At 44.7% G+C, this 23,846-nt stretch overlaps 1 protein-coding gene across 3 annotated transcripts in view; it reads left to right on the top strand.

The window, feature by feature from the left end:
• Nucleotides 1-14,519, top strand: part of KIFAP3 (kinesin associated protein 3) — a 146,419-nt gene extending 131,900 nt beyond the window's left edge. For 2 of the 3 annotated variants that reach the window (XM_065409645.1, XM_065409647.1), the window contains one exon: nucleotides 14,389-14,497. In XM_065409645.1, the coding sequence (XP_065265717.1) occupies nucleotides 14,389-14,497 (109 nt within the window). Of the gene's footprint in view, nucleotides 1-5,999; nucleotides 6,050-14,388 lie in introns of all 3 variants that reach the window. The other variant, XM_065409644.1, reaches the window with a different exon arrangement.
• Nucleotides 14,520-23,846: the final 9,327 nt, after the last annotated feature.

The raw sequence follows: 23,846 nt of genomic DNA, 5'->3' as shown, positions 1-23,846 counted from the left end.
TACTAAACTCAAGATACATCACATCTACCACTTCCCTCCTATCCACAAGGCTTGTTAGTCGGTCAAAGAAAGCTATTAGGTTGGTTTGACATGAATTGTTTTTGACAAATCCATGCTGACTGTTACTTATCACCTTATTATCATCTAGATGTTCACAAATTTTGATTGCTTAATTATTTGTTCCATTATCTTTCTGGGTACTGAAGTTAAGTTACTGACTGGTCTGTAATTCCCCAGGTTTTCCTTATTTCCCTTTTTATAAATTGGCACTATATTTGCCCTCTTCTAGTCCTCTGGAATCTCTCCCATCTTCCATGAGTTTTTGAAGATAATCGTTAATGACTCAAATCTCTTCAGTCAGCTCCTTGAGTATTCTAGGATGTATTTCATCAGGCCCTGGTGACTTGAAGACATCTAAATTGTCTAAGTAATTTTTAACTTGTTTTTTCCCTATTTTAGCCTCTGATCCAACCTCATTTTCGCTGACTTTCACTATGTTAGATGTCCAATTGCTACTAACTTTTTGGTGAAAACTGAAACAAAAGAGTAATTTAGCACTTCTGCCATTTCCACATTTTCTGTTGTTTTTCCCTCCTCATTGAGTAACGGGGCTACCCTGTCCTTGACCTTCCTCTTGCTTCTAACATATTTGTAAAATGTTTTCTTGTTACCCTTTGTGTCTAGCTAGTTTAATCTCGTTTTGTGCCTTGGCCTTTCTAATTTTGTCCCTGCATATTTGTGTTATTTGTTTATATTCATCTTTTGTAATTAGGGCTGTTGATTAATCGCAGTTAGCTCACGTGATTAACTCAAAAAATTAATCATGATTAATCACAGCTTTAATCACACTGTTATTAAATACCAATTGACATTTATTAAATATTTTGGATGTTTTTCTACATTTTCAAATATATAGATTTCAATTTCAACACAGAACACAGTGTACACTGCTCACTTTATTTTTGATTACAAATATTTGCACTGTAAAAATGATAAAAGAAATAGTATTTTTCAGTTCACCTCATACAAGTACTGTATCTCTTTATCATGAAAATGAAACTTACAAATGTAGAATTGTTTTGTTACGTAACTGCACTCAAAAACAAAGCAATGCAAAACTTTAGAGCCTACAAGTCCACTTGGTCCTACTTCTCGTTCAGCCAGTCGCTAAGACAAACAAGTTTGTTTACATTTACAAGAGATAATGCTGCCCACTTCTTACTTACGGTGTCACCAGAAAGTGAGAACAGGTGTTCACATGGGACTTCTGTAGGCGGCATTGCAAGTTATTTACATGCCAGATATACATGCTGTACATTCGTATGCCCTTCATGCTTCGGCCACCATTCCAGAGAACATGCTGATGACACCTGTTAAAAAAATGTGTTAATTAATTTGTGACTGAACTCCTTCGGGGAGAATTGTATGTCTCTGGCTCTGTTTTACCCGCATTCTGCCATATATTTCATGTTATAGTAGTCTCGGATGATAACTCAGCACATGTTGTTCATTTTAAGAATACTTTTGCTGCAGATTTGACAAAACGCAAAGAAGGTACCAGTGTGAGATTTCTAAAGGTAGCTATAGCACTCGATCCAAGGTTTGGAAGGCATTTCAAATTCTTAAAATCTGAGAGGGCTGAGGTGTGGAGCATGCTTTCAGAAGTCTTAAAAGAGCAACACTCCGATGCAGAAACTACAGAACCCGAACCACCAAAAAAAGAAAATCAGCCTTTTGCTGGTGGCATCTGACTCAGATGATGAAAATGAACATGCGTCGGTCCACACCGCTTTGGATTGTTATCAAGCAGAAGCCATCAGCATGGATGCATGTCCTCTGGAATGGTGGATGAAGCATGAAGGGACATAGGAATCTTTAGCGCATCTAGCATGTAAATATCTTGTGATGCCAGCTACAACAGTGCGATGCGAATGCCTATTCTCACTTTCAGGTGACATTGTGAACAAGAAGTGACAGCATTATCTCCTGCAAATGTAAATAAACTTGTTTGTCTGAGTGATTGGCTGAGCAAGAAATAGGGCTGAATGGACTTGTAGGCTCTAAAGTTTTACATTGTTTTATTTTTGAATGCAGTTATTTTTCGTATATAATTCTACATTTCTAAGTTCAACTTTCATGATCGAGATTGTACTACAGTACTTGTATTAAGTAAATTGAAAACTACTATTTTTTATTTTTTACATTGCAAATATTTGTAATCAAAAATAAATATAAAGTGAGCACTGTACACTTTGTGTTCTGTGTTGTAATTGAAATCAATATATTTGAAAATGTAGAAACCATCCAAACACATTTAAATAAATGGTATTCTATTATTGTTTAATAGTGCGATTAATCGCAATTAATTTTTTTAATCGCTTGACAGCCCTATTTGTAATTTGACCTAGTTTCCACTTTTTGCATGCTCCGGCCTAGAGCTGAACAGGACTTTCCATGCAGTTGCAGCTCTGGGCTACTGCAGGCCATTCCGGGTGCAGGTCAAGGCACCTGAACCGCAAGCAAGGAGGCTGTGATGCCACATGATGGAATTTGTATTTTCAATTTTTTTTTTAAATTGAATAATAAATAATACATGGGGGGAAAAACAGCCACCCACCAGCCTACATTAAAAGAACCTTAAAGTTGCAAAATCAAGCACTCAGAAATTAGTACATGCTGGAATTAAGGTCTCTGCAACCTTAATTGAGACTTCTTGTGCATATGCATTATGGTACAGTCTTTAATTACATGATCACATACTACTTTTTCCTTCAGGGCCCCTGGCTCACTCAGGAGAAATCAAAGCTGTGTAGTTAAGGAGGATGTCTATAGGACCCCTGCCTCATTTGTTGCAGAAGTTGGAAAGTTTATAGTGAATGAGGCAGGAGACTGCAGAAAAAGAATGGATGGTTTCATGGTTAAAGCAGTTGAACGGTACCCTAGAGCATTAGATTCCATCCCTGCCTCTGACAGAGTTCCTGTGTGATGCAGGGCACGTCACTTACACCAAACTTTGGCCACCTGACTTGAGACCCTTAATCTGATTTACAGAAGTGCTGAGCACTCACAGCTACAGCTGTAAGTCAGGCCATGTCTAGACTTACCAGGCATCGATGCTGCTGCGATCAATGCAGCGGGGGTCGATTTAGTGGGTCTAGTGATTAATTAGAGACTATATCAAAAAGCATATGCACAAGGGAGCACAGAAAACCTCAATTCTGGCATTTCCTAATTTTTGAGTGCTTGACTTTGCAACGTTAATGTTAATATAATTCTTTGTGTAATTAATATTTAATAGTATGCAGATATGCATGGTACTTTATGTAGCAATAACTGCACAGTTCCTGCCCCAAAGCTTCCATCCAAGCTGAGTTTGAGAGAGACAAAGTATGGGAAAGATAAACAGAAGGGGAAGAAGGAAGGTGGGGCCATGAGATACAGAATTTAAAATATTTGTGATTTATCATGCAATGATCATACCATTACAGGTCATGACTATAGTTACAGGATATGTTATTACATATAAAAACCTCTGACTTTTTAAAAAATTTCTAATCTGTCTCCCAGGATTTGCTGTCACAAGCTGAAGGGCAGAACAAATTAGTGGACAATTAAGGAGAAACAGAGAAGTAGCTGCATCAGACTATTATATAGTGGGTCTATGGAATCTTTCGTCTCTTTGGTTACCAGAGTCCAAGCAACCATGAGTAGCTACCATCTGAATGCTAAGTGACCTGTGTGACATTAGCATAGTGGCCTCGATCCATTACTTAGTGGACAGGGGTCCATCACAAAATGATCATCCTAGCTGGCACTTGATTGGCAGTCTCAGCAGAAAGTCCAGGGAACTAATGGCCTCAGGCTACTGATTGATCCTCCCAACTCTACAGGTGGTCATGGGGGGGTGGGGGGGGGAAGCACACTGAGAAACTTGTAGTATCTTACCTGCAGATAAAGGCTCTTGGGCTTTCAATCTAATACCTTTCATCAACACTTAAAAATGAGAGCTACCAAGAGAGGAGAGAAAATACAGACTTAAACACTATCCAGTCCTGTCTCTTGTTGGCACTCAAGTATGATACAATTTAGATTTATTATGTATTATTTATGTATTATAATGCTGGGCTTATGTCTCAAAGTTATGGTGAGTGGTGTTTCATTTTCATGGCTTGGGTACCCCATGAGGGAAAAATACAGTCTTCTACCATGTATTGAACATAATTCATCCTCTGTTATACACAGGAACCTGATACAGTTTATGCATTCCAAAGTTTTATGGCATAGGATTTTACAGCAGGATGGCTAGAACAGTAACAGTACCATATGTTATCAACCATACTGTCACTGACTAATAGAGTCTCTTTCAGAAGTGAAATGATAGGACTCTGAGGATAAGATTATTGTGAATACCAGTTGTGTGGCTGGGGGGGGGGGGGGAACCTTGCACATTTTAAACTGTATTCTTAAAATATTCATCATCATAAGGTATGCAAATGATTCTCAAAGAGGGAGCTCTATGTCTGTGGGCAGCACTGAGGCCAAGTTTTCAAAGGATCCTGCACACCCAAAAACATGGACCTAATCCTCATTCCATTGACGTCTATGGAAGTTTTGCCAGATCACAGTTATAAGTCAGTGGGAGCAAGATCGGATCCCATGTGCGTACATATGTGTTGCATAGTTATGCATGCAAGTGAACTTCAGTTGAGCAAAGCACCTAAGCACATGAGTAGCTTTAAGCATCTGAGTAGTCCCACAGAAGTCCGTGGAGCTATCGTGAGTGAGAAGTTCTGCACATACATAAGTGCTTTGCTCAACTGAAGTTCAAGGCCCCACCTTGCATGTAGGGATAAGCATTTGCACTTGTACTAAATGGAGATCTTTTTAAAATGTGTTCCCATTGACTAGTTTAGTGCCTCTTAAAATTACAAGTGGGTCTTGCATCAATCTGATTCATGCAAAATATGTAGGTAGTGGGGGTTGGCTGGTCTTCAGAGTAGGACTAGGATTTGAAGACACCTGGCTTCTAATCCTGGCTCTGACACTAACACTGTATGTGATCTTGACCTCCTGTTTTCAGTGGCCAATTCTTTTTGTCCCTGCATTTGTGGGTGCCAAACATGAAACAGAGACCAAAAAAATCCCTTAAATCCATATTCAAGTTCTGAAATACAATTTCCCCACCTGCTGTGGGGTCATGTATCAGCAGTCACCAGAAGGCCTATGTCCATCTCCACTTCATCAGGAGGTTGCAACCTTTTCTTTCAGATGTGGACCTGGCTTCCCTCATCCATGCCTGTGTCACCTCACAGTTTGATTATTGCAGTGCACTCTGCATGGGGCTATACGGTATCTTTAAATACAGTATGAGACTGAAGCTGGTGTATAGTGAGCCTGCCTGCGTCCTCAGCAGTATTTCCTGCTGGGAGCGCACAATGCCGGTGCTCTGGGTTCTGTTCTGGCTACCTGTGGATTTCCAGATAGATTTCAAAGTGTTACTTTTGACCCATAAAGTCCCAAATGCCCTGAGAGCTGCCTTTCTGAAGGCTTGCCTACACCTGAGAAATTAGCACCCATATTACTGCAACTGTCAGCACCAGTGCTCTGAACGGGGCTGAGGTGTCTTTACCACTGTCATGAAAATCTACAGCGAGCAGTTGTGCACCATTTTTGTAATACGGGTACTAATTTTCCTAATGTGGAAGAACCTAGAGAGCCCTGTTCTCTGCCTGCACCATAGAGTTACAGCCAGTGCGGGCCCATGAACTGGAATACCATCAGAGCGCTGGCACAGGGTGTTCCCCCTTCACCCCTGGTCTGAAACAGCCCAATCTTCCAGGTCTACTACAAAGCCTGTCTGTTCTCTCAGGCTTTGAGCGAGGGACAGGTACAATGAGAGCAGGTATATGTGAGGAAGGGAGATACTGCCTGGCATTTCCTGGCTTGGATAAGGGTGACATTGCTAGTTTTGTTTGATTGTATTTTAAAATGTCTCCTAGGCACCATGGACCCAGGACAGGCACATTATTTTTGTACATTATGAATCAAGGTAAATATCAATAAATAAAGCTGTTAAGAAATCTCTCTTCACTCATGCACATTAGGAACACTTTCCCCCTTGGCATGTGTTCTTCGGTTCCCCAGCCGTACAAGCAAATTAGAAAGTTCAGCTGTCATTCTGGGAAGGTCATAGATCATGCCAACAGCCTGAGTAATCCAAGAGGTTTTAAGTATCATTGCATTTAGTTTAAAGTGAAATTTGCTCTGACAGGGGTTGGCAGACCAATAGGAAAAAGAAATATTTGTGCTTGGAGAAGTGCATGTGTAGAGACTGCGAGTATAACTGATGGCTGGAAGTGATTTCAGTCTAAAAAAAACAAATCATTAAGAGAGTGCATAGGGGTAAAATACACAGTTCATATTTTAAAGGGTCTCAAAATGAACCAGCAGCTGAGGTTAGCATTACATAATAATTAGATGTGTTCCCTGTTTAACTCCATAAGTCCCAGACTTGTTGGTAAACCATCCGTGAGAAACCAGTGGTGCTTTTGCTGTATGGTGAGCACAGTCACTAACGTCTACCATCAAGTAAAAGAATTTTTAAGAGAAAGATGCCTTAACAGTTTACAGATTAGGGCAATTTCAGAAACTCACTTGCTCCAGACTCACTACAATGCTGTGCAATTGGTTTCTATTAGATAACTGTATGTGGTATGAATGAGCTCCCATTAGGTATCAATTTGAACTGTGTAATGGGAAGTGAAAATGATGGATTTTTTTTTTTAGGGGGATGAGGAGGTGGCGGATTGGGGTTACTTGCTTGATTTCATTAAGATATGTCACTGCCTTTTCAGAACAGGGGTCTGTATAGTGCCCAGCATCCCTTTAGGTGCTGTATCAATAATACTAACCCCAGTTCTTTAGTTAAGAGTAAGTTTGAATTTGATTGCTAGTGTAGAAATAAAAGCAATTGTTATCGCCATCACAACCTAGAGCAACTTACCAAGAAAGATACGCAAAAGCTGGATGCATTTCATTACACATGTCTGAGAAGAATAGTGGGAATAACATATAGAGATAGGAAGACGAATGAAGAAGTCAGAAAAATTACTGGACAAGGCACCCTCTAACAAATAATCTACAAAAGAAGACATCAGTGACTGGGACCTGTGCTGGAAAAAGAATGCTTACGAAATACCACCCTTGAAGGGAAGCCAGAAAACAAAAGAAGAAAGAGAGGAAGACCGCGAATAACATAGAAACAAACAGTTCTGAACCACATCAAGCATCTCAACATGAAATGGGAAGATTTGGAGAGAAAGGCAGTTGACAGGCATGGATGGCAAATGTGGGTAGCCCAATGTGCAGCAAAGCATGGGATGATCTATGGTCTAAGGTAGAAATAAGAACCCATGAAGCAAGTTATCTCAGGCTAGGTCTACACTACCCGCCTGAATCGGCGGGTAGAAATTGATCTCTCGGGGATTGAATTATCGCGTCTCGTCGGGACGCGACAATCGATCCCCGAATCGACGCTCTTACTCCACCAGCGGAGGTGGGAGTAAGCGCCGTCGACTGGGAGCCGCGGAGGTCGATTTTGCCGCCGTCCTCACAGCGGGGTAAGTCGGCTCCGATACGTCGAATTCAGCTACGCTATTCGCGTAGCTGAATTTGCGTATCTTAAATCGACACCCCCCCCTGTAGTGAAGACCTGCCCTGAGTCCGGTCACTAGTGGACATCTTAAACCCCACCATCACAACTGGCTCCATCCTTGGCAGAGGTGTGGAAAGACTCCGTGGGACATAGATACTAAACTCCTTTCTCCACCATCAAGGTGGCCTTTCCAGGTCAAGATTGCGGCAGAACGCAGGCATGGGGCATGCTTATGCTGTCATTGCTCTTGGTCTAGCTGTTCTGGGTGCCACCAGAACGTCAGTCTGCAGTGCTGGCAAGCCATCCCCGCCCCTTGATTGTTCACTTTTTGTCCCTGGTACTCAATTTTCTGGGTTCTGTGGCCCCTCCCTCAGCTGAGGGGATGGAGGGACAGGGAGGCTTTCATTCAGGTGGACTCTGCCCACCAATCCCAATCATCCAAGTGGGTAGGCTGGGAATTTTCAAGAGCACTAAACTCACTTGAAAGCAAAACCAATATTTTCTGAGGCATAGACAAGGATTCATTTACCTAAGGAAAATATTTAGATAATGCACCATTTTCTGGAGGGTGGTGAGTTTAATATAATTTTTTGTTCTTTTTTTTTTTTTTTTTTAATGCAGTGTCTGAAGTAGTTATCAGCTGATCCATCTCTTGCATTTTTCTTCAGGACACTACCATATGTCGGAACCATTTGGAAATAACTGATGCTGCTCAAAGTTTAACCTGTAGGGACCTGTACCTAATTACTTACACATTTACAAAAAGGGGGGGAAATTGATTTGCTGAGAATGTAATTGAAACCATGTTTTTTTGCCTAGCTTTTTATCCATTTAGATACATTTAGAAGTTGTTTAAATAAGGATTACTAAACTGGAAATAGTTGGAAGTACTTGGCAATATTCTGTAATGAGGAGAGAGTGCCATCTAGTGGTTAATAGTACTTGTGGCCAGCACAATATTCCACACCTTTTTTTGGTATCCTATACTGTATTAGGGCGGACAAAGGCCAGAAGAAACCCACACATTTCTGCAATGCTAGGTGTAGCCACTTTTGTATTTAATTAAGAGAATCTGCCCATAGGCAATCTGAGTCTGAGGATGCTGAGTTTTGTCTTGAACTAAGTAGCCATTTGGGGCCTGCAGTCTCCTCTCCCCATTTCACCACATTAAAGTTGAAAGGGGCTGCACCTGATTCTGTTTTATGCAAAATAGGTGTGGTCTTTGGATTTCAGCCTTCAGCTGGCCATAGTGTGGTCCCCCTGCCATATATATAGTGTCTTCCCAGCCTAAAATTTTCAGGAATGTGAGTCACCATCACAAATGTGATGGGGCTTTAGTTATTACCACAACAATAAATAGTAAATTATCGAAAACTGATGTTACATCAATCACAGACAAAACACCACTGTAAAAAATAAATAAAATGAAGAACTGAGTTTCCTATAACAAATTAGAGAGACAAGGTGGGTGAGGGAATATCGTTTATTGGATCAACTTCTGCTGGTGAAAGAGAGAACCTTTTGAGCCTTCACCCACCTTGTCTCTCTAATATCCTGGGACCAACACTGCAAAATATAACAAGTTATTTTTTTAAATTATAAATTATTTGACTCTAGAACTTGAACTGGATAAGTCAATATTTTGAGAATTTGTGAAAGGAAAGAAAAAAAAAAAAGTATTCCTAAACTGAAGTTCTGACTTAAAGGGACACTCGTTAACAAAAAGTATGGACTTGATTCTACTCTATCACCCCAGTTTTACACTTGTGTAATGCCACTGACATCCATGGATTTACATTATCATAACGGATGGAGAATCAGGCGTATTCAGACACATTTTCCCTTACCTACAGTATGTTAGTAACTCCTGAGATTATCATAATTGAAAGCTGAAAATCTACTTTACTTTTCACCATTTCCCCAGTTTATTTACTTTTTCCTCTTGAAAATGGACTAGTCAGTCTATTATTTTCAGTCACTCTATGACCTGTACACAGAAAATTAGGCCTGAGAAGAGCCCTCCGTCTAATGGAGATATCCTATCCTATCTCCTAGAACTGGAAGGGACCTTGAAAGGTCATCGAGTCCAGCCCCCTGCCTTCACTAGCAGGACCAAGTACTGATTTTGCCCTAGATCCCTAAGTGGCCCCCTCAAGGATTGAACTCACAACCCTGGGTTTAGCAGGCCAATACTCAAACTGCTGAGCTATCCCTCCCCCCTGCTCTTTCCCAAGGGCCTGTCACAGTAGGATCAAGGTGCTATATGCTGGGGAAAGGAGGGAGAGGCTGGAAGGGAAATCCATTCTCTGGCCTACGTTGACTGTAATCATGAGTTGTTAATTTTGAGTGCAGTGTTTGATTGTCTTTGATTCTTTGGGGACTGGAGATGGTGAGGGTATGACCCTCATTTGGCTCAAACCTGCTGTTGAGAAGCCCATACCTAGTGCTCCCTGGTAGTCTGCTGGATGACCGCAGCTGCTGCAGAGAGACCTGGCAAATGAGGCAGTCTAGAAGATCTAATGCCCGTTCCCCAAGGGCTTTGTAAAAGAATACCAGAACTTTGGAGTGGTTCCAGTAAGGAAGGGGGAGCCAGTGCAGGCCGCAGAGCATGCTCGTTAGCTCGCCCCCACCCTAAGCAGACAGGACACTAGAGTGTGTACGCGTGTACCAGTGTTATTTGACTCCTAGCCCTGCTGAGGAATTTGTTCAGCATGGCATTACAGGCCTTCCCCAGGGCCTTGGTGAATTAATGAAGTGTGACAATAGCACGCCTGGTTCAGGGAGAAACAAACAGCTCCTCTCAGAACCACTGCATCCTGATTTGGGGCAGAGCACTAGTAGGCCAGGTCTACAATACAAACTCATGCTGGCATAGCTGTCTGTCAGAAGCATGAAGAGGTGTGATCCCAGACTGATACAGTTGTGCCGGCAGAAGCCCCTAGTGTAGACGTGGTTATACTGGCAAAATTGCTGGTATAATTTATTTTGCTTAGGGGAGCTGGGATAAACTGCATCCACACTAGGAGGGCTTTACTAGCGTAGTATACCAGTATAGACATACTAACAAAGCCTTTAGGTGTATATCTGGCTGTAACCTCTCGGGTGGCTTATCTCAAGAGGAATCATCTCCTTTGCAGTTTGGCTTATTGGCCATTCTCTGTCATTGTCATTCTATTGGCCATTCCCTGGGGAAGCGGGTCTGGCACTCTTAAATCCTCCATTCTCTGGATTATCATTGTAGCATCCTTTAGGTACACTGGTTTCCTGACTGGTCAAGCACCAAACTCCTCATGTTCGTCTCTAGGTCCTGCACGGTTTCATGTTGCTGGAAGCAGTCTCTGTGTGGAGATAAAGTGCGGGAACATGGTCTTCTCAGTGCTCTGTTGATCATGATGCCAGTTTAGCTCAAGCATGGGCTTGAAGTTAAAGGTGTTTAAGTGCTTTGCTGAATCAGGGCCTGTGATGTTACCAGTCTCTGTGTCCTGGGTATCCCATTCCATTACAGGTTCATGCTGTTGTGGTCTACAACAACTGTGTTCAGTATGTGTAGGATAATGGCAGCAGTAATAAAGTGCATTTCTTCCCCACTCTTAAGCACTAGTGGCCACTAGCCCTTTAATGTCTTTGTGTGAGAAGTTCAGCTCCTTCCCCCCGTGGTTCTAGTCAGACACTACACTGAGGTCCTTTTTGTCCATCTCTGTCTATTCAGGTGCAAGTGTGAAAGATGGCATAATGCCAAAGAGTGTGCAATAAGAGGTTTTATAGCCATATAAATAGGAAGAAAACAAAGAAAGAGGAAGTGGGACCGCTGAAGAATGTAGATGGAGTGGAGATTAAGGATAATCTAGGCATGGCACAATATCTAAATGAATATTTTGCATCGGTCTTTAATAAGGCTAATGAAGGGCTTAGGAATAGAGGCAGCAGGACAGAGGGGAATAAAGGAGGGGGCATTGATATTACCGTATCGGAGGTGGAAGCCAAACTTGAACAGCTAAACGGGACTAAATCGGGCGGACCGGATGATCTTCATCCTAGAATATTGAAGGAACTGGCGCAAGAAATTGCAAGCCCCTTAGCGATAATTTTTAATGAATCTGTAAACTCGGGGGTGGTACCGTTGGACTGGAAAATAGCTAATGTGGTTCCTATTTTCAAGAAAGGGGAAAAAAGTGACCCGGGTAACTACAGGCCTGTTAGTTTAACATCTGTAGTATGCAAGGTCTTGGAAAAAATTTTGAAGGAGAAAGTAGTTAAGGACCTTGAGGTGAATGGCAATTGGGACAAATTACAACATGGGTTTACAAAAGGCAGATCGTGCCAAACCAACCTGATCTCCTTCTTTGAGAAAGTAACAGACTTTCTAGATAAAGGAAATGCGGTGGATCTAATATACCTCGATTTCAGTAAAGCGTTTGATACGGTACCGCATGAGGAATTATTGGTTAAATTGGAAAAGATGGGGATCAATATGAAAATCCAGAGGTGGATAAAGAACTGGTTAAAGGGGAGACTGCAGCGGGTAGTACTGAAAGGTGAACTGTCAGGTTGGAGGGAGGTCACCAGTGGGGTTCCTCAAGGTTCGGTTTTGGGTCCGATTTTATTTAATCTATTTATTACTGACCTCGGAACCGAATGTAGGAGTGGGCTGATAAAGTTTGCGGATGACACAAAGTTGGGAGGTATTGCCAATTCGGAGAAGGATCGGGATATCCTGCAGGGAGACTTGGATGACCTTGTAAATTGGAGTAATAGTAATAGGATGAAATTTAATAGTGAGAAGTGTAAGGTGATGCATTTAGGGATGACTAACAAGAATTTTAGTTATAAGCTGGGGTTAGAAGTATCAGTTAGAAGTAACGGAGGAGGAGAAGGACCTCGGAGTCCTGGTTGACCGCAGGATGACTATGAGTAGGCAATGTGACGTGGCCATGAAAAAAGCAAATGCGATCTTGGGATGTATTAGGCGAGGTATTTCTAGTAGGGACAAGGAGGTGCTGCTTCCGTTATACAAGGCACTGGTGAGACCTCATTTGGAGTACTGTGTGCAGTTCTGGTCTCCTATGTTTAAAAAGGATGAACTCAAACTGGAATGGGTACAGAGAAGGGCCACTAGGATGATCCGAGGAATGGAAAACCTTTCCTATGAAAGGAGACTCGAGGAGCTCGGTTTGTTTAGCCTAACCAAAAGAAGGCTGAGGAGGGATATGATTGCTCTCTTTAAATATATCAGAGGGATAAATACCAGGGAGGGAGAGGAATTATTTCAGCTCAGTACTAATGTGGACACGAGAACAAATGGATATAAACTGGCCGTGGGGAAGTTTAGGCTTGAAATTAGACGAAGGTTTCTAACCATCAGAGGGGTGAAATTTTGGAACAGCCTTCCGAGGGAAACGGTGGGGGCAAAAGACCTCTCTGGCTTCAAGATTAGGCTAGATAAGTTTATGGAGGGAATGGTTTGATGGGATAACGTGATTTTAGTCAATTAGGCAATAACGTGCCATCGCTGGTAAAATGAGGGTCCGGCTGGAGAATCTTGCCTGTATGCTCGGGGTTCTACTGATCGCCATATTTGGGGTCGGGAAGGAATTTTCCTCCAGGGTAGATTGGCAGAGGCCCTGGAGGTTTTTCGCCTTTCTCCGCAGCATGGGGCAGGGGTCGCAAGCTGGAGGATTCTCTGCGACTTGAAGTCTTTAAATCACGATCTGGAGACTTCAACAGCTGAGTTAAGGGAAAGTGGGTGGGTCAGCTTTTGTGGCCTGCATCATGCAGGAGGTCAGACTAGATGACCATAATGGTCCCTTCTGACCTTAAAGTCTATGAGTCTATGAGTCTAATAATCCAGTGTCCTGGCCAACATTCACTTTTTTCCTCTGCCTCTATCTCCTACCTCAGAATGTGGAATATTTGTTACCTTTGTATCTAACTCACTGCTTTGGGACAGCTAGAGGGTGAAAATTGATACTGTATATGAAGACCAAATTAACATTCAGTCCGGATAGAACATAGGCTTTATCATGTACTAAAGCCCTCTATCTGCCCTTTGGATGTCAGAAACCATGGTGTGAATTTCTGACCTAGTATATAATCAGTGCCATATTTCCAGTTGGTATTTCCCCAATAACTTTGGGGTTTCTCTCCATTGGTCAGAAGATAATTTGACTATTTGGTTTGTTGTATACAGTTAGCAGAGGGCTTTGCATCAATAGCAGTTTTTTAACAATGTTGGATTATAACAATATATTTAAATCCTCTCAGACAGGGAAGTATTATCCTCATTTTATAGACGAGGAAATTGAGTCATAGTGAAGTGACTTGCTACTGAATTAATAGTATAGCAGGATCTAGGAATCCCATTACCCAGTCCCTTGCACTGCCCACTAGACCAGAAGTTCCAAAAGTGTAGTCCACAGAATGTTGGCTAGTCACGTGATGCAGGCTCTTCTGTTCCCAACTGGTAACATTTTATTAAAAGACTCCAGCAATCCATCAAATACTTTCCTAGCGTTACTTTTCCTTTTCAGGGGCTGCCTTAATCTCTACAGAGATATTACCTCATCATGACTGGGAGAATCTCGAGTCCAAAGAGGGGTGGTGCTCAAGATAGTACCTCTTAATGTGGTCTACACTATGGAAAAAGTTTGAGAGCAACAGCCCTAAAGTACACTTCCTGTATGTGAAACACAAGTATCAACACCAGTTTCTCTTTTCTTTTCTTTTTTTCCCCCCAGCATTGGAGTGGATGGATTTGGTCAGCCAGCTGGTATTCCTGGCCGTCCTGCGACTGCGTATGGATACCGTCCTGATGAATCTTTCTACTATGGCTATGGTACCCGATAGAGCAGCCCTCTGCATACGTTAGGGTGCTGTCTTCCTGCTCCATTAGAAACCAGTTGTATGTAGCTGACTTTAGAGCACTCCCTGGTAATGCATGGTTATACTGGAATGGGTCTGCGTGATATGTATCCTTTGGTATGTGTTAGCTCTAGATAAACCTAACCCTTTCTGGTTCTAGCGTTTCAAACACAGACTGTGTTCACCCCTCAGTTTCTCTCTTTATTATAATTTTTGTACAGTGTTTGCCATGTGATTTGAAAGCAAGTATTGAAAAGCTACTAGACTGGAAAGTAAACATTACATTATGTATATTAAGCAAGTAATTTAATTTCTATTAAAAAGAAAAACCATTCAATCAGTGCTGATGAATGCCTGAGCTCCATTTTTCTCTCTGGTTCATGGGGGATTTTTGTAATTGCCTCTTGTGGAGCATTTTAAGTGATGTACATGTACTGTACAAGTAGTTGAGTAAGCCACCCACTGGAAATGCCTAGTGCCTGGCATCCAATGGCTGGAATACTGTTACTGAAATACAGCACTGGATTCAAGCATCCCAACAGCACACAGCCCAGAGGGTATGGCACTTTACAGCTGTAACATTGGAGGGTAGATGCAGATTCACTCATCTTGAGCTTGAAACAATTTTCAAACAGTTACAGCAGGGGTGGGCAAACTTTTTGGCCAGAAGGCCACATCTGGGTGGGGAAATTGCATGCAGGGCCGTGATTGTAGGGCTGGGGCAGGGGGTTGGGGTGCGGGAGAGAGTCGGGGTGTGGGAGGGGGTGCAGTGTGCAGGAAGGGGTGCAGAGTGCGGGAGGGGGCTCAGGGCAGGGGATTGGGATGCAGGAAGGGTGCAGGGTGTGGCAGGGAGCTCAGGGCAGGGGGTTGAGGTGCAGGAAGGGGGTGGGGTGCGGGCTTCGGCCCGGCACCACTTACCTTAGCAGCTCCGGGGTGGCAGCGGCGCACAGCAGGGCTAAGGCAGGCTCCCTGCCTGCCCTGGTCCTGCACCACTCCCAGAAGCTGCCAGCACCATGTCCCTGCGGCCCCTGGGGCGGGGGGGACAGAGGGCTCCATGCGCTGCCCTCGCCTGCAGGTACCTCCCCCGAAGCTCCCATTGACCACAGTTCCCCGTTCCCAGCTTCGGGGGGGGGGGATGGGAAAGGGGCGGTGTCTGCTGCTTCCGGAAGTGGCGCGGGGCCAGGGCAGGCAGGAAGCCTGCCTTAGCCCTGTGGTACCATGGGGGTGTCGATCCCGCAGGCCGGATCCAGCCCACGGGCCGTAGTTTGCCCACCCTTGAGTTACAGCCTACTACAGTTACAGTAAGAGCCATCTCCACTATCTAAATGACCACAATTAGAAACCATGCTTAAAAAGAATGCTTTAACGTTCTAACAGAGTTCATCTAGCCTTTGTGTATGAGGCTGTGCAGTGTTAAAACAACGTATGCAGTAGCTAACTATGGACCTACGCTAGAGCATGATTTTTAAGCTGTCCAACCCAATTTTGCACCATCCCAAAACCTGAGAACCACCCCATTAGCTCACAAGCACAGACTGTAAACTGTTGACTAGCAGTTACAGGGCCAAGAGGTCTCCACTTGAAACTAACATACTTGCAGTGATACAATTGTTTTCCTGGGCCCAGATTTTTAAAGCTATTTAAAGGTTGCTGCACTCAATGTTGCAACACCTAACTGATATAGAAGCTCAAGTCTCATTTTTAAAAGTGATTGAATAGGATTTAGGCTTGTAAGTGCCTAAATCCCTTTTGAAAATGAGACTCAAGCTTCTAAATTATTAGGCATTGCAGTGATGAACACAGCAACACCTAAATACCTTTAAAAATCTAGGCCCTAGTCTAGGGTGAGTGCAGCATTGTTTGGGCTAGCATGAATCCTATAATAGATTCCCTGTCCCCAGTGGGTGTGGGAGAGCATGCTGCCAGCTGCCTTTTCTCTCACCACATCATGTCAGACTGATGGCGAAGAGGGTGTCTGAAGAACTCATTTTCCAAAACAAGAATTACTTCAAAATCCCTTTTTTTAAAAGTGGCTGTTTGATTTACAGAATGTTTTTTCAATCTCATCCCTTTTGATTTACTGGGATCCAAGTCCTGTATTATTAAACTCACTCACCTAAGACCAATGTATATGCCAAGGGAAAGATTTCAAAGGCACAAAGGAAAGTTAGGGAGTTGGGCATCTAACTGCCATGTGTACCTCAAAATCTCTCCTAAAATATGACATTGCCTGAAAAACCCTGTGTGATGTTTCAAAACTTCATGTGATCAGTTACAGTTAGTCAAGCTACACATAGCATTCTATGCATCTGTGGGTGAGAGAGAATGGAAGGGACTTTAAAAACAGCCATAATACCAAACCAGACTTCCTCCCAGATGCTGCCTCCAACGCTATTCTTGGAGATGGGACAGTTACTAGCATTGCTGCTGCTACAACTAAAACCCCCTTTTAATCCTCCAAATCTATTGTACATTTCTAAAGCAACCTTTAACAAATCTATTAAACTCTTGATGCCTTTTTGTTCACAATACTGCCCCTTTCTAGATCCCTCCTACTGATCTGGGCCCATGTTTGTGTGCACGGAGGCCATGCCACATCTGCCTGCCATATCTCAGATGTAGACATAGTTACAGCTGCAAGGGAAACTCCTGGAACTGCACACACCCGGGCTTTTCATTTGGAGAACTCTGCATTCACCTCTGTTATTTTAAAAGATCTTCAGAGAACTAGCATTACATTTTTCAAAGCAGTTGTCCTCCTTTTTGAATTTGCTTTGAAAGCAGTTAAGAGTGGGTTCTTAAAGGCTCCGCACAGTACTAGGGAAACTAAAACTGCATTTAATTGAGAGTTTCAGGTTAACAAGGACTATAGCTAGGCCTGGCGTATGGTGTGTGCCTGTAATTGTACTACATCTGATCAGTCCCAAAATAAATAGCAATGGAAAATCTCTGGCTGCATTTTAATATCAAATATTGGAAATTTTATGAGAAAAGAATGAAAGAACTAAATGTTCACAGCTTGGCTAAGAGCAACTAAGGGAAAGGAATCATTATCCACAAGCAGGGCTTGGTAAAAACTCGCCCGAGGACTGAGCTTGCTAGCCAGGATGGAAAACAGCTATGCTGCTACGTTCACCAAGGCAGGGGTGTCAAAATCATTCTGGGGAGAGAGACAAAATCCCTTTTTAATTATGGTCTCTGGGCCATGTAAAAATGCATGACCTCATATGTTCTCAACCCACAGCAGATCAACCATGGAGGTCAGTGGGAGATTTGGGAGTCTGGCCTATAAACTAACTTTTTAGTTATTCTCATTATTTACTGTGTTCAGTCCCTTAGAGGCATATTCTGCATCAACTGGAGGAAAATTCTGCTCCTCATTAGGAGCCTTGCTATTTCTGCCCTTTGTTGTTCTTGCTTTCTCATCCTCCTTTCTCTTTCTCTCCCTCTTCCCTGGCTTTAGGTTGCTCCTCCTTCCTTCCCAGTGTTTCTTTCCCTGTAATATCTTCCAGTTTGGGGTCAATTCCTACCCCATTCCACTGCTAAATTAAACAAAGATATAGTTAATACTAGTGTCTAAAGTCTCATTAGTTTGCAGAGTTAACACTACAGTGAGATTAATAGTAGGCAGAGAAGATCACATCTCTGAGACAGTGTTTCAAGCTCTCTGCAGACACAGACAATACTGTACAAGTAACATTGGGTTTGCAGTTGGAAGATTTTCTTCAGAACCCTGAAAGCAAGAAACTTTATTTTTAATAATGAAAGCTGAGATTCTGCTGATCCTGAATATGCCATGTGAGCTACAAACAGTCTGTGCAACCTGTAGTTTGTATGTTTGATACCTCTGCACTAAAGCCACAACCCCAGCAATGTAAAGAAATAAATCAGTTGTGTGCTTATCGTGATGTAGTGTATTTAATTGCAGTGTGTTATCAATCAGCTTCCTATTTAATACTTCTTCCATCTCCCTTGCTTTTGGTTTATTTGTATTTTGCTAGTACCTGGGAGACCCAGTCATGGCCCCCAAAATAATAGGCGCTTGATAAACACAGAACAAAAAGACTGACTCTGCCCCAAAGAGCTTACAGTCTACCTTCTTGCTCTGCTTGGCTCTGCCCTACTTCTTGTTCATTGTGTATCTCTTCCTACGTTTGATTTTCAGGGTCTTCTCTTTTCTTTCTTCTTATTCTGCAAGGTCTTCTCCCCTGTCTGCCCTATTTTCTCTCTCACACCTCTCCCTACTTAAAGCTCCATGTTGAAAGCCTGATACAAAGACTCTAAGGGCTTGGCTACACTTGCGAGTTAATGCGCAATAAAGGAGCCCCGTGCGCACTGGCTCACTACCCGTCCACACTGGCAAGGCACGTAGAGCGCTATGATGCCACGGCTACAGCGCTGCTGGTACTCCACCTCAGCGAGTGGAATAACGTTTGCTGCGCCCCCGCTGGAGCACCACAGCGCCAGTGTGGACGACCTGTCCTGTTAATGCGCTTTGATCGGCCTCCAGAAGTGTCCCACAATGCCTGTTCTAGCCAATCTGGTCATCACTTTGAACTCTACTGCCCTGCCCTCAGGTGACCAACCGTCAGACTCGCCCTTTAAATTCTCTGGGAATTTTGAAAATCCCCTTCCTGTTTGCTCAGCAAGGCATGGAGTGCTCTCAGCGCATCTTTCCACGTGACCATGCCTCCACGCGCCAGGCGATCCCCAGTATGGAGCAATGGCAAGGTGCTGGACCTCATCAGTGTTTGGGGGGAGGAAGCTGTCCAGTCCCAGCTGCACTCCAGCCATAGGAATTACGATACCTTTGGGTAGATATCAAGGGACATGATGGAAAGGGGCCATGACTGGGACGCACTGCTGTGCAGAGTTAAAGTGAAGGAGCTGTGGAATGCCTACCGCAAAGCCCACAAGGCAAACAACCGCTCCGGTGCTACCCCGCGACCTGCCGTTTCTACAAAGAGCTGGACGCGATACTTGGGGGTGACCCCACTTCCACTCCGAGTACCACCATGGACACTTCAGAGCCCAGTTCAACAAGGCAGGAGGAGGAGGAAAGCGGGAGCGAGGGTGCTGAGGAGGAGGAAGACACCCCGGAATCCCTAGATGCATGCAGCCAGGAGCTGTTCTCAAACCAGGAGGAAGGTAGCCAGTCGTGGCGGCCGGTGCTTGGGGAAGGCCAAACACCAGAGGAGGTTCCCAGTAAATGGCTTTTATTTTGGGAAGGAAGTTATTTGGTGCAGGCTCTTGGGGCGAGGAGGATTAGGGCTGCATGCATGCCTAGCTAGGGCGTTGATGTGCTCTCTCACATCATGGTAATCGGCCTCAGTGATCTCTTCAAAGGTCTCATCCAGAACTTGGGCAATGCGCTTGCGCAGGTTTCTCGGGAGAGTCACTGTGGTCCTTGTCCCAGTAAGGCTAACTTGTCCGCGCCACTGTGCCGTGAGGGGTGGGGAGACCATTGCTGCACACAGGCAAGCTGCATATGGGCCAGGGCGGAAGCCACATTGCAGTAGAAGACCTCCCTTGCTTCCCAGGTCACCCTCAGCAGAGAGATATCTTCCAGGACAAACTCCTGTGGAAAATGTGGGGACGGTGTTCTGTATAGGGGCCCCCTGCCACTGTTGTCTCTCCCCAAGGCACAGAAACCCAGAGGACACTACAGCCGTGAAACAATCAGTCACTTTTTACCCTGTGCTTACCATTTTGGGGCTCCTGTGGGTTTATGTGCGTTTGCTTTGGGACGGGCAAATTATGCTATTGTGTAGACTGTGCTTGCCCTTAAGTATGGGGGAATCATTCCTCTATCTGGTGTGAACAATGCTGCCTTGCCTTTTGCCTTTACAGATGCAACCTTGAGATCTCACCCATCCGTGTTATCACTGGCCGAAAGACTCCAAAGAATCAGAAAGAGGCCACGTAGAAGCAAGGAAGACATGCTGCATGAAGTAATGCAGCATTCAAGTAATGAAAATCAAAAAGTGCAGGAGTGGCGGGAGAGTGAAAGGAGGATCCACCAACAGAACGAGGAGCGCTGGCACAAAAGTGCGGTGCTCCAGCAGAATAGCACAGATAAGCATAATGGAGCGCTAAGCAGACTCTATCCAGGCGCTCGTAGCCATGCAGGCGGAGCACTACCGCGTCCCCGTCCCCCCCCAGCCCCTTGCAGCCCTTGTCCCAAAACTCTTTCTCTTGTGCCCTCCAACCCACTTTCCCCAACATCTGGGTTCTTATCGCCACCAGCTGCCTCCAACACCTGTAGCTTCACCACCCAGCCCTGAAAACTACGACCCTTACCCACTGCACTCAACCCCCATCACTATGCAGTATAGCCATTCTGAAGTGCAGCACTCATTGCCCAGCACTCCAGACAGGACATATGCAAATCTGTGATTGTACCGTTCCCCACCCCACCCCCTTGCCCTTTCTGTTTCCCAAGCAGTTGTTTTTCTTTTCAATAAATGGATTTTTTGGCTTTGAAAACATTCTTTATTATTGCATAAAGTAAAAGATAACTTAGCCCGGGAAAGAAACAGGCCCTGCAAGTCAGCATAGCAAACACAGATTCCTACTAACGTTGGAACCACTGCACTTCACTCCTGTGCAGGGCACCAGACATTACTGCTGGCTTTCAGCCTCAGATTGCTCCCTCAAGGCATCCCTAATCCTTGCAGCCCCACACTGGGCCTCTCTAATAGCCCTGCTCTCTGGCTGTTCAAATTCAGCCTCCAGGTGTTGAACCTCTGAGTTCCATGTCTGAGTGAATCTTTCACCCTTCCCTTCACAAATGTTATGGAGGGTACAGCATGCAGATATAACCGCGGGGATGCTGTCATCGGCCAAGTCCAGCTTCCCATACAGAGAGCGCCAGCGGCCCTTTAAACGGCCAAAAGCACACTCCACAGTCATTCGGCACCGGCTCAGCCTGTAGTTGAACCGTTCCTGGCTGCTGTCCAGGCTCCCTGTGTAGGGTTTCATGAGCCACGGCATTAAAGAGTAAGTGGGGTCTCCAAGGATCACAATGGGCATTTCAACTTCCCCTATGGTGATCTTCTGGTCTGGGGGGGAAAGTCCCAGCTTGCAGCTTCCTGAACAGGCCAGTGTTCCGAAAGATAAGTGCGTCATGCACCTTTCCAGGCCAGCCTGCGTTAATGTCAATGAAATGCCCACGGTGATCCACAAGCGCTTGGAGAACCATAGAGAAATACCCCTTCCGATTAACATACTCGGAGGCTAGGTGGGCTGGTGCCAGAATTGGAATATGTGTGCCATCTATCGCCCCTCCGCAGTTAGGGAAACCCATTTGTGCAAAGCCATCCACAATGTCCTGCTGTACGGGGAGATTTTGGCAAACCAGCAAAGTGCCTGAAATCACTATGGCTTATTGTTAAAAGCAGCCTATTCAGCAGTCTCAGCTTGACCAAGGCAGGAGGGGAGGGGAGGTTGGGGTGCCACAGAAAGGGCAGCTTGACCTCGCGTCCTTCCTGATAAGAATTGTGTTGAAGTTGCTGATACATGCATTTTTAAAGAGCAGGATGTGCCCCAGGAAGGTCTATTGGGGTCTCAAGGCTGCAAACTCTGGAAAAACGCAGACCTGGTTAATCAATAATCAGAAGGAACCTCTTGCTTGACCATTGAAACTGCTTACTTAACAAGTTTTCTTTAAGGGACATGTCATTCTATTACTAATGTATAAATAAGGGGGAAAAGTTTGAGGTAGTTGGACTCTTTTGGGACTCTCCCTCTGGATACATCTTGCGGTCCCCACCGGCAGACGGAAGATTTGGCCACCAGCATCCTGCCGCTGTGTCACTCAAGAGCCACACTCAGCTTTGGTAATTATCAAGGGTTGGGGGTGTTTTACTAATCTGTTGTGGACGTCTGTAAGTGCTTGAGATGAAGTAAAGTTTAGCTTTAAGTGAAAGCACTCTTGTGTTGTCCTGTTTGTGCCAGCCATCTATCGGTCGGACGGCCGTGTCTCCCCTGATTTATTTCCTGACACCACCTCACACAGAGTAAAAGTTGCCAAGAGCTTTGGGTTGAAAGAACCCTTGGTAACCCTGCACGTTACCCAGAGTCATGGTTCTTCTGAGCAGGATGCAATTAATGGCCCTGCAAACTTGCATCAACACGATTCCAACGGTCGACTTTCCCACTCCAAACTGGTTAGCGACCGATCGGTAGCTGTCTGGAGTTGCTAGTTTCCAGATTGCAATAGCCACCCGCTTCTCCACCGTCAAGGCAGCTCTCAATCTTGTGTCCTTGCGCTGCAGGGTGGGGGCGAGCTCCTCACACAGACCCATGAAAGTGGCTTTTCTCATCCGAAAGTTCTGCAGCCACTGCTCGTCATCCCAGACTTGCATGACGATGTGATCCCACCACTCAGTGCTTGTTTCCCGAGCCCAAAAGTGACGTTCCACGGTGGTGGGCATGTCTGTGAATGCCACAAGCAAACTCGTGTCGTATGCGTTACTCGAGTCAATATCGTTGGAGCCCTCACTGTCACTTTCGATCCTAAGGAATAACTCGACTGCCAAACATGACATGCTGGCGAGACTCGTCAGCATACTCCTCAGCAGTTCAGGCTCCATTCCTGCAGACCAAAAGAGAAGACAGAGTGCGCAGTACAAATAACTTTGAAAGATGGCACCAAATGTGGACGGAAGCACAGGGAATACTGGGATGCAAACCAATGCATCACGGGGCGTTGGGACAGGACCCAGAGTGCCCTGCACCCCCCATCCCCTTCCCACAAGCCACAGTGCCAGAATGGGAAGAGGTGCTCTGTGGGATAGCTTTCCATAATGCACCGCTCCCAGTGCCACTGCAAGTGCTGCAAATGTGGCCACGCCAGTGTGCAAGCAGCTGTCAGTGTGGACAGACTGCAGCGCTTTCCCTACTGTGCTCTCAGAAGGCGGGTTTAACTCACAGCGCTCTACATCTGCAAGTGTAGCCATGCCCTAGGTCTTGTCTACACATGAAGTTGTTCCTGATTAACTCCATGTGTGGACACTTATTCCAAATTGAGTTAATCTAAACAAGAACAAGGCACTCTTAAGGCTGGTCTACACTGGGGGGGGGGGGGATCGATCTAAGATACGCAACTTCAGCTACGCAAATAGCGTAGCTGAAGTCGAAGTATCTAAGATCGAATTACCTGGGGTCCACACGGCGCGGGATCGACGGCCGCGGCTCCCCCGTCGACTGCACTACCGCCGCTCGCTCTGGTGGAGTTCCGGAGTCGACGGTGAGCGCGTTCGGGGATCAATATATCGCGTCTTAACGAGACGCGATATATCGATCCCGGATAAATCGATTGCTACCCGCCGAT

This window comes from Emys orbicularis, chromosome 8 (genome assembly GCF_028017835.1).
Source record: "Emys orbicularis isolate rEmyOrb1 chromosome 8, rEmyOrb1.hap1, whole genome shotgun sequence".
NCBI lineage: Eukaryota > Metazoa > Chordata > Testudines > Emydidae > Emys > Emys orbicularis.
The sequence above is the reverse complement of the archived record's forward strand: the minus strand, read 5'-3'. Positions and strand labels throughout refer to the sequence as shown.